The sequence below is a fragment of the Melanotaenia boesemani genome, chromosome 13, assembly GCF_017639745.1.
Source record: "Melanotaenia boesemani isolate fMelBoe1 chromosome 13, fMelBoe1.pri, whole genome shotgun sequence".
Classification (NCBI taxonomy): domain Eukaryota; kingdom Metazoa; phylum Chordata; class Actinopteri; order Atheriniformes; family Melanotaeniidae; genus Melanotaenia; species Melanotaenia boesemani.
In genome coordinates this window covers 7,737,350-7,748,358 of record NC_055694.1, presented here as the reverse complement: position 1 = coordinate 7,748,358, position 11,009 = coordinate 7,737,350, and the positions used below count along the sequence as shown (strand labels likewise).

Below are 11,009 nucleotides of genomic sequence, written 5' to 3'. Positions count from 1 at the left end.
CACAGTGTGTGCATGCAGACAGAAGCGAAAGCACACATGCAATTGCTCTGCTGCTTGAATTTAAATTGAATTCTCTTATCTCTGCTCACACCCTTGCTCTCTGCTGTCTTTGCACACATCCTTGAGACACCAGACTCCAGGCGAATTTCAATGTCAAAGACACAAAGGTAATGCAGGCGCTACAATCTGTTCACTCTGTCAAGTAGGTGTACGGGTGTGTATGTGTTGGTGTGCATGTGTCTACAGTATGTGCAGTGTGATTGCTGGGGGGTTAGGCCTATTCATCTGTCTGGTGTGATCATGGCTCTCTGTAACTGGGCCCAGGCGTGAGCACGCACTCTGTGATCTCCCAGATAAGAGTCATCCATCTGCTGTGTGTATCTGTCAGGGCCCGGGCAGCTCCTCTTATCACAGCACTCACCCATTTCCCTCAATCATACGCTCTCTGTTCTCTTTTCTCATTCTCCGCTGTTTTTGCCTTCTATGCAGATCAAATGCTGCGCTTCATCTTGATTTGAAGATGAGTGCCCACCATGGTGTTAAAAAACCTGCCAATTTGTATGTGGTGTACAGCTTCTGCAAATATGCATGCATGCATGAAAGAATGCAAGCCTTGACAAACAAGACTAAAGCATGTACACGTGCAAATACACACACATACACTCACAGGTAGTTGGTATTCAGGGGCCCACCTCAGCCTCTCAGATCGTCTGCTAGGCCTATAGATGAGCCTCAAAGAGCAGCACAAGCTTGTCTTGTACTTTTTCCTGGAGAGAATATCCCTCTCAACATCAATCACACTAATGAGGGACTATCTTTTTGTGTGTTATCCTTTTATTCTTTTTTTTTTTCCTACCTTAAAACAGCTAGAAAGTCGAAGAACTACTGAAATTTGAGAGCATGAAGCAGCACGACAAGATAATTTGTGTACAGTAACAACATGCGCTTAGCCCAGGGGAGTGTTGTGTACACTGGAGAATCCATTTAGGATTTTGCCACCTGGCATATAACAAAGGCTTCCCACAAACCCCCAGACCACAAAGCAGCCTGAGGATCGTTTTGCTGTCCCGGCAATCTGTACTTAGTTTGTCACAATCAATATTGTAGGAACCAACCCTATTATTAATTCATATTCAAGAAAACATGCTTTGAGGTGGGCTGAATAAAGCTTCTGTCAAAGAGACACAAACACTGTGTTTAACATGGGATCACTTCATGGGGCATAATGCATTTCGTCATCAGTATTAATAGTATATGTCTATCCTGGACTGCATACTCTGGGTGCTGCTGGGCCTACAACAGGACAGGTTTTTGCCGGTGGAATATTTATAGCTGTGCATTAAAAGCAGAATCAAGGGTTTAAGTGTACCATTGCAACAGAGCTGCCGTTCCTTTGTCTGGGCCTGTCCAAAAATGTCTTTCCCGGGGCTATTTGCAGAGCTGCATTCAAACTGTCAGTGATATCACACAACTGCCGTCATATCAAAGATGGGCTACATTAAAGAGAGGCTGTATCTTTTGATTTCTTTCCCCCCTTCTAGAGAAATTCACTTTAGTCAAACATACCAGAGAACTTCAAAAAGTCACACATCTTTGCTTTAACAGGACTCCTTTGTGTTTGACAGTTAAGCATAACTGATTAATGCGCACCTGATTACTTAAACGGTGATATCAAACTTTAATGATATACTAGACCAGGGGTGGCCAACGTCGGTCCTCGAGAGCCACAATCCTGCAGGTTTTCCATGCATCCCTGCACCGACACACTTGACTTAAACTAATGAGTCATTGTGCAGATCCTTATAGGCTGTTGGATCCATTTAACTTGAGTCAGGTGTGTTGTTGCAGGGATGCATGGAAAACCTGCAGGTTTGTGCCTCTTGAGGACCGACGTTGGCCACCCCTGTATAAGACTCATAGCTAAGCTTATTTTCAGACTACATGCTAAGCTTAACAACACTGCCACCTTGTGGTCAGCTCAAGAAGCACATGCAGAAAAAATTTAAAACGGATTTTTGCTATAGTTCATTTGTAAATGTAAAGCACACGAACAGCAACTTCAAACTGTATTTTATTAGATCTGAGCCAAAAGGTGGACATTTACATTTTAAGCAAAGAAAATCAACCAAAGCAACAAACATGTAGGCATTTTAAACTACACCAGTCTAGAAAACAGCACAGAAAATATAACTTTTTAATCAATTCTGTGAAAAAAAAAAAAGCCAAAACAAAACCCTAGATGGTTTGATAAATCTATTGATGGATTAAACATCTACTGTGTAATCCAAAGAGACAATGCCAAAATCCTATTTACAGGTTCATTGCTAAGAAAGTAAGCAAATACAAAGTTTGTTACTGTGCACTCTGTGACGTTCTCACCGTGCACACCAGATTTTCTTTGCAGTCTTGCAAGTTCTATAATTATCCTGTCTAACATTTCGTGCTAACAGGCATGCGATAATGTGGATGGGTAAAAAAAAACACAATAAATATCAAAGTTTTATGAAAACAAATCAGAAAACACGTCACGTGAAAATAAACATGAGAAGCTTAGGTTTGCAAATTTAAATGAATCTAAAATGAAACTGCAAAGCTCTACATGTTGTAGGTGTGTGATGTGAATGCAGGAGTCCAGAGGAAACATTGGTCAAATTCTGCAGTGAGTATAAAACATTAGAGGTGGATTACAGGGTGGAGGATGGCTTTTTAAAGAGGACAGAACATGTAGAATGGGAAACAACACTGGTACTCTATTAAAATAATTATTATTCCTATTTACTACAGTAGAGTACATTTCTTTATACACAACTAACGATAAGGAGTGCATAAGTGTTCAAAATTAGTATGGTTCTTTCAACACAATTACCACCATGGATCATCCCTGAGAGCACATTTTGTTTCAGTACTAGTGTATCTGAAATGTACTGACATTATATGAATTTCAACTCCTGACATATTTGCTTTGTCATGCGTCAGTTATTTAAAAAAGGGGGGAAAAAAAACAAAGAAAAGAAAAAAAAAAAAAGCCTAAACTTTAGCTTAAAACGTCCACTAATAATGCCTCAGAGGATCTCACTTGTATTAGGAGAATTTGGGACGCAAAAATGAGCTGTTGCAACCAAAATCTCACAAGATCCTACTTTTCATCTTTCAAGTCTCTGGTCCCTATGGTGGCTTGCTCTCTTAGAAATTCACCATCAGTCACAACATTAAAACCACTCAAAGGATAAAGAGAGAGAGAGAAAATCTATTTTTGTCAAATGTTCTGGTGGGAAACTTTTGGTCCTGGCATTCAAGTGGATGTTGTTTTTCACGTCCCACCTACGTAAACACTGCTGCAGACCAAGAACATAGAGACATGACAAATAGCTTGACTTGTTAACTTAGCCTTTAAACCACCCCACCCCTGATCCAAGTTAGCTGCCTGATCCCAGCGGACCCAAACCCATGGGACTGAAAGGATCGGATGCCAACATACTGCCATCAGGCATCACAAGACCTTTCCCAGAGGTCCTGTGTCCATGCCCTAACGGGTCAGAGCAGTTTTGGATATGTAAGGGTAATCTAAACAACACTAGGGAGTTGGTTTTAATGTTGTGGCTAACTGATGTGCAACTCCTCTTCAACTCCACTTTTTTTCCTTCAGGCCTCCTCCTCCTCCTCCTCCTCCTGGTCACTATCATCAGAACCTGAAAGACAAAAATAACATGGGAAGCTTTGGTTGTTCTGAGTCCAAACTCTGTTTAAAAAACAAGTTCTACTCTAATAAATTGGCAGAAAATATGAAAAATAAGATGAACTGCCATCCCTCGGGTCCCCCAACCTCCTGCTGGTTATCTATGATGCTGAAGTCTCTAACACTGCTGTCAAGACTGATATCTTACCATCAATCACAATTTCTCCACCACCATCCTCCTCCTCCCCCTCTTCTTCCTCTGGGCTCTCATCTGCAGAGGAAATCCATCTTTCATATTAAGTATAGCTGATAGTACAGACATTTATATTTCAGGTACAACACAACTCAGTGAACTCAAATCTTTTGAGCTTCAGCCTCCTAGTCACAGCGCTGGATTTTGACGCCTGCTTTTATGTAAAAGCAATCTGCAGACATCTTTTTCTTCAAAATATTGTACAGTCGTGCAAATTTAAGTATGTGTTGTGAGGTTTTACAGGATATCTAAAAATAAACCATAAGGTCCTTTATCAGGTCTTAAAATTAGGTAATACAACCTCAGACAAATAACACATTACAGGGTTTCTCTTTAACACAAAGTCTAAGTACAGCAGTCAAAATACAAGACGATTTCAGAGGGTAAATAGTAGCCAGCTGCTGCTAAACAAACTTTATTAACTTATCAGGAAGTGTGAGCACCGTTGAGTGGACGATGATCGCCTCTATATACCAAAGTGTAAATATGAGCATCTGTCTTCAGCTTGGCTAAAACTGGCTCAAACAACAGGACAATGATACCACACAAGGCAGCAAATCTACAACAAAATGGCTGAAAAAAAAAAAAAAAAAAAAAAAAAAAAAAAAAAAAAATCAAGGTGTTGCAATGACCCGAAGTCCAGACCTCAACTCGGCTGAATTTCTACAGCAGCATAAAAAGAGTCACACATAAACAAACGCTTGAAGCAACATAGTAATAAAGAAAGGGCAGAAGCTCGTCCACAACGGGGTCAGAGACTGATGACATCACACAGAAAATGAGTAAGTCATTGCTGGTAAAACTGGTTCTCCAAGTTACTGAATCGTGAGATGCCCTTAGTTTTTCACTGTTTCTGCATTTTGGTTTAGTTTTGGCTAAAAAAATACAAGACTCAGTGAAATATGTCTTTTACTGTTGTTCTGAGGTTTTACTTATTTCATTTTAAGCTTTGATAAAGACCAGATGATTCATCACTGTCTTAATGAACTTAATGACCATTTACTTTTTTTCCCCTTTTGCTGTACAGTTCTATTCAGCTTTATTTGTATAGTGACAGTTCACAACAAAGAACTCGTCTACGTGACCATTCAATCAGATTCATGAAAAATCTGTGTCTACTTTTACCAGTCCATTATCGGATTTATTTTGTAGTACATACGTACCTGGTGATGTCATTTCCTTTTATTTGAAAAACATCCTGTCTGTGTTTAACATGGCGACGCCTGCGGTCTTAGCGTTGGTTGCTAATGTGAGGGGTAATAAGCTGCTAAATAATTTACAAGTGAATTTTTTACTTTAGATATATGGTCTGAATGCATGAAGACATTAGGGTATTGGGAAGAAAGCTACATGTGTTAATCCGATTTCTCATAATGTGATAATGGCAGTTATCTGTTAGCGGATATCAGATTTCGCTGTCTACATGACCATTTAAATTATCTGATAACTCCAGAAATCAGGTAATGATCAGATTTTTGGTGTGCAAGTAAAAGTCATCTCAGGGCACTTTACAGACAAAAATCAATTTGAGCCAATTCATTGTGATCCAATCAGTGCTCATACAAGCCAGTTCACAGAAAATCAGCCTAGCTGAGGAAACCGATAGATCCAATCAATGACAATGAAAAATGAGCCAAAAATATGCATTTCTAATAATTTGAGGGTTTTAAATGTTTTCACCAGTTCTGCTTTTGCACCGACCTGCACTTGCTCCCCTTTCCTCCTCTTCTTCTTCTTCTTCATCCTCCTCTTCCTCCTCTTTGCTGTGGCCATGTTCAGGAGCATTCGTCTCCTCCCCGGGTTCATCATCCGAGTCAGAAATCACCACACACTCATCCCCATTACCGTTGTTGGCTGCCCTGGCCTCGGTGCCACTACTGGGAAGAAAGTTTCACACACATTTGGTCATGTTAGCAGAGTGTACGCTCATTACTTTGGTATGCATTGCACCTGGTCTTACCGGCAGGAAACAATGAATAAAAATAAAAACCAGGAAACTGTTAGTGAACACATGAACTATAATTTGAAGGTACAGCAGCTGAGAATATTTGTAGGATTTACAGCTTAATGAGTGGTTTGTCTACTGACTCTGCACTGTGTCAACAGCTCTAACATGAGTTAAAACTAACTGTTTTACCTGCCGTTTTCCCGAGGTTCCCAGAGAGGAGTGAGGTAGTATCTCAGGGGGTCTCTGTAGAGGTCGTCCTTAAGTATCTAAACAAACAACAATACAAAATGTCATCTAAATGCATCTCAAACAGAGCGACGACATTTGTTGTCAGACCACTTTAAATTTCAGGCTACTAATACACAATAATCCAATTTAAAAAAAAAGGTTTTATTGGATCATTTGCAAAATTTCTTGTTATATGCACTTCTATTTTCCAATGGAAACTGTGAAAATACCCAAGTGAACCCTTTTTCTAAACACACAAACACATCATAGCAGTTTTCACTGCCTAAATATAATTCATGTTTTATCTACTTGATTACTTTGAATATATGACACCAGAAATGTTGTCACAAGTTAAAGCAAACTTTTGCAATTTAACCAGCCAGTTCCTAAATATAAAGTCTTCGTTATGTTTGCTTAAGCCCATGTTTGAACAGATCAGGTAATTCTCCAAAGAATTTAAGGAGAGTGAGTCAGTATGCTTATATTTGTGACTTTTCTGCTTATTTGCATTTGAATCCAAACCCTTTCATCAGTACTGCAGATACATGTAATGTATACAGCGGTGTGTAAATCTTCCTTTTAAAGGTATTTTGACACATATGTAGGTACAAGGTGTAAAATACAAGGACTGTCAATATTTAAGCTGAACTACTTTTGATTTAGTCTGATACATTTCTTTAACTAATTTATTTTCCAGTGTAAATAAGAAAACACTTTTTTCCAACTATGTGTGACTGATTAACTTGTATTGAAGAACAAAGTAAAACAGTAACTTCCAATTGCATTGTTTCCTGTGCTAAGAAGTGCCAAAAATACTTGGGATTTCCTCATCTTTTATTAAATATATCTAGTTGAAGGTACCACTCTTCACCATACTACAAAGTCATAAATGTTTACCAATAAATTGAGAAACAGAGGCTATAACTTTTACAAATCAAAAATTAAAGTTTTGCTTGGAAAAAGTCTCTCTCGTGTGTTGGAGTCGCTGTTCTTGTGTGTGCTATTAGTACCAGTGTGCAGAGTTTTGCTACTATATTTAATCAATACTCTAGAGCAGTGGTTCCCAAACTTTTTGAGCCACTTTGTGCAGCAATATAATTACATCTTTATTGTTAAAAGAAGGCTCTGATTTATATTGGTTAATGTTTACCCACACGTGTAGATGATTAATTTTTTTAATATTCTAAATGAGTCGGTTTTCTGCAGAGCTGCAGCATAGGGAGGGAAAAGCACGTGCACACTCGCAGGGCTGTTCCGTGCTCAGGTTCTGGTGAAGCCCTTCCACAGAATTTAGTTACCATTTGTACCAAGATGTTGCCAAATGTGAGGGTGATTGCTTTTTAAAAAAAACAAAGCCTTGAAGTTGGCAACAATAAAAGGGAGTTGTTGTCAAGTGCAGCACAGCATGTAGTTGTCAAACACAGAGGAACAGACAAGCACGACACTTCCAGAAGAAATGTACACACAGGAACTATTAGATTATGTCTGTATGAATTCTACTGTCTGATTTCATATTTCTTCTGGCACCGTTTAGCAATGTGTAAATAAAAATTGGGTAAAAGGAATTTAGAAAAAAGGATTAAAAAACCACTTGTTTGCATATAAAGCATGGAAGAGAGATCCGATCGTGAGTGGTCAACTGAAACGCATATCCTAATGAGGCATATGACTTGGCATAAAGCTGTCCACCTATTAGAATCGCTAGCTTGGTGCTCACCAAACATTCTTTTGCTGAACACCAGCAAGACTTAGAGATGATACTGGACTTCAAGGGACGGAGAGGAGAATCTGATCCACCCCAGATAAAGGTCTGTTTGGAGAATTTCCTCTTTCAGGCTCTCCGGAGTGCACATTGCGAATAACTTGATGTGGACTATGAACGTGACAGCAGTGGTTAAAAAGGAGCAACAGAGGCTTCATTTCCTTAGACCGCTGAGAAAGAACCAACTGGACGTCCGACTGCTGACGGCTTTCTATTGCACCACCATACAAAGTGTGCCAACTTACTGCACATCTTTGTGATGTGCTGGCTGCTCAGCAGTAGACAGGGAAGCCTTGCAAGGGGTAATAAAGACAGCTCAGAAAATCATTGGCTGCGTCCTGCCGGCCATGGAGGACATCACAAGCTCTCTCTTCTTTAGAGCAAGGAAAATCCTGCAGGACCTCTCACACCCCAAGCAGAGACTGTTTAACCTCTTACCTTCAGGCAGAAGGTTCAGGAGTATAAGGACAAACTGCTTGAAGACAAGTTTCCACCCATGGGTCCTCGGACTTACATCACTGTGCAATACTGCGTGGGAATATTTGCTCCTGAAGCTTTGTCTTATTGAATAATTTTATCTTTGTATTTTAGATGACTTATATATATATATATATATATATATATATATATATATATATATATATATATATATATATATATATATATATTTTTTTTTTTTTTTTTTTTAAATCAAATTTTATTTTATATACTTTTTGCACTCGTTTATTATTTATTCTAAAATCATTATCTTGTCTTCAAAGTGCACTGTTTGGGGTTGCTGTACCAAATTCTTTGAGTAATTTTTATACAAAGGCCAATAAAGGCTTTGAATATTGAATATTTGAATATATTACAATCATTTACCAACATTTTCATGAGGGAGAAGTAATCTGTACCTGTGCTACATCATCTTGTCCTGGGTTACTATGATCACTGAACCAGCTGAAAAAGGTCTCGTAAACTCCCCGTGATGATTTCCTGGGTTCACTGTGAGCCGTTAGGTTGTGTCCACGGTGCCACAGGATGGGGTTGGAAAATGACATGGGTGATCCTGAAAACATATGGACCAAAGGTTGATTCGGAATTCAAACAGCCATATATATTTTGGTCAAAATGCAATCAGAGCACAGCTGTCTGACAGAAAGAAAAAGGTTTTTATTCTTATTCTCAACATAAATTACATTTATTGTCAAGGTTTAAAAAAAAAAAGTTCAGCTCCTTGAATTACATCAGTTTATAAAGCATCTATGATGCTTGTTTATGACAAGACATGATCTTGTTTATTTTTACCTCCCATCCCAAGGTGCAGCTCTTTCATGATGATGTTGTTCTGGAAATACGGGTTCCGTCTGAAGTGAAAGCGAATCCTGTAGCCCAGTTTGTTGTTCTTGAAAGACTCAATCTGAGAAAAACACCCAAAAAAAAATCCTAAATGTTGTGGTACACCATTTATAATAGATGTGTAATAATACTACATCAACAGGTTTTACCTCAAGATCAGTCATGTAACTTAAAGCGTCTTCATCTGTCTCATCAATGTGAGCTGAGAGATGAGGATGGTTCAACAGCTGGGACATCAAAGTTAAGCTAAAAACCAAACATATGCTCATTTCAAAAACTCCAAAACAAAGCAGGAATGAAGAATGTGTGACAATTTTCATTTTAAAGGATACAGCCGTCACCCAAAAGCCAGGGATGGTTTTTGTGATGGCACTTCTCTGATCTAGATGTGGGCGCCTCTGACGACTAACTTTGAGCTCCAGGCGTTGGTGAAGACGAGCGCTTTTCTTCTCAAGGGCTTCCAGTCTCATCTGTACTTGTGCCAGCAGAGCCACTGACTGTCTTATCTCTGGGGCCATTTTAACTGACACAATGGCACACTCCCCATCATCATTGTCCTCATTGTCTGATGGAAAAGAGGAGCTTGGTGTGGAGGAGGACCCAGATACAGATTCATCACCTTCATCTGCCTCAGGTACATCATCTCCACCTTCTCTGTCAGTGCTGTGCACTGATGTGGAGCTGTCTGCTGCTGCTGCCTGGGTTTTCAAGACACCTTTTGATGACTGATGGCCTCCACGTTGTTTGAACTTACTCCCATGTTTCACTTGTTTAGCCTTTTCGGATGAACAAGGAGTCTCTTGACTGTCCTCTCCATCTCCTCCAGTGAGACTGGCAAGTGCCTCGGCAGCAGCTATGGCAGCAGAGTCAGACTGATCAACAGGAGTTGAAGAATGCTGCTCTGATCTTGTCTTCTCAACTTCTTTCAAATCGGCAGATGCTTGTGGACCTGGGGACTGTGGTTTCTCGGTGGAGTTGGCATCGTGGCCGTCAGCGCTGGAGCTGTTGACAGACTGCACACTGTTGCCATCAGTGCGATCGGAACCGTGATTAGTCTTCAAAGCAGATGGCTCATTCCCGCAACCTTTTGACTTTGTCTCATCTGCTTCTTTACTTCCAGTTTCTCTGTTTTCGGAACTTTCTAAAGCAGCCCCTGTTTCTTTTGCATCGTCACTTACTTTAGTGGACTTTTTGGGAATTGTGTCGCCTTCATCCCGTTGGGGTGATGCACACCGTTTCTTCGATGCGGAGTCAGCGGACTGTTTGCAGTCCGTCACTTCACTCATGCTAGCTAGCTAGCTACAGAGCTAACAAGCCAGGAAGCCCGCAAACTACTACAAAATACCCCTGAGCTCAATCGACTGCAGCACTGATCTAGCCGTTGTGAGTTTGATGCTTGGGTGTGATGCAAGCTACATTCTCAGCTAAGCCACAACAGGAAGCAGTTCTAGTATTTCTCCGCGGCCTTGTAGACGGTTAACAATTAGCACGCTATAGCTAACTTAGTTAGCTTGCGTTAGCCAATTTTCGTGTCCTTCCACTGACGATTGCACCACATTTCCGCGAATAATATTCCCACAAAAAAGACTCGATCCAGGTAATTAAAGCCACTAACAAAAGATTGCTATTAGCGAAAACGCGCGTTCTTTATATTAGTTTATATTTGCATTGTCCGTTAGCTTACTATGCGTTCAACGACGTGACAGAAAAACAATCCCCTGATTGGCCGCCGCACGCCGCGCTAAAACCTGTCGACCAATCATTTATAAGGGTGTGTTTACACGGTAATCTGTCTGTACTG

General features: G+C 40.0%; 1 protein-coding gene across 2 annotated transcripts; it reads right to left on the bottom strand.

Annotated features, from left to right (window-relative positions):
* Positions 1 to 2,055: 2,055 nt before the first annotated feature.
* Positions 2,056 to 10,913, bottom strand: tspy (testis specific protein Y-linked). Of its 2 annotated transcripts, none has more exons than XM_042003467.1 (8): positions 9,541 to 10,913; positions 9,358 to 9,435; positions 9,158 to 9,269; positions 8,764 to 8,918; positions 6,067 to 6,143; positions 5,631 to 5,803; positions 3,885 to 3,947; positions 2,056 to 3,689 (listed from the first exon to the last, which is right to left on the bottom strand). In XM_042003467.1, exons 1-8 carry the CDS (start codon positions 10,492 to 10,494, stop codon positions 3,643 to 3,645), a joined length of 1,659 nt encoding a protein of 552 aa, XP_041859401.1. In that variant the 5' UTR covers positions 10,495 to 10,913; the 3' UTR covers positions 2,056 to 3,642. The 2 variants fall into 2 exon arrangements, with proteins under 2 accessions (XP_041859401.1, XP_041859398.1); XM_042003464.1 differs by having other exon boundaries at positions 5,631 to 5,806; positions 9,541 to 10,912.
* Between the last annotated feature and the right edge of the window lie 96 nt (positions 10,914 to 11,009).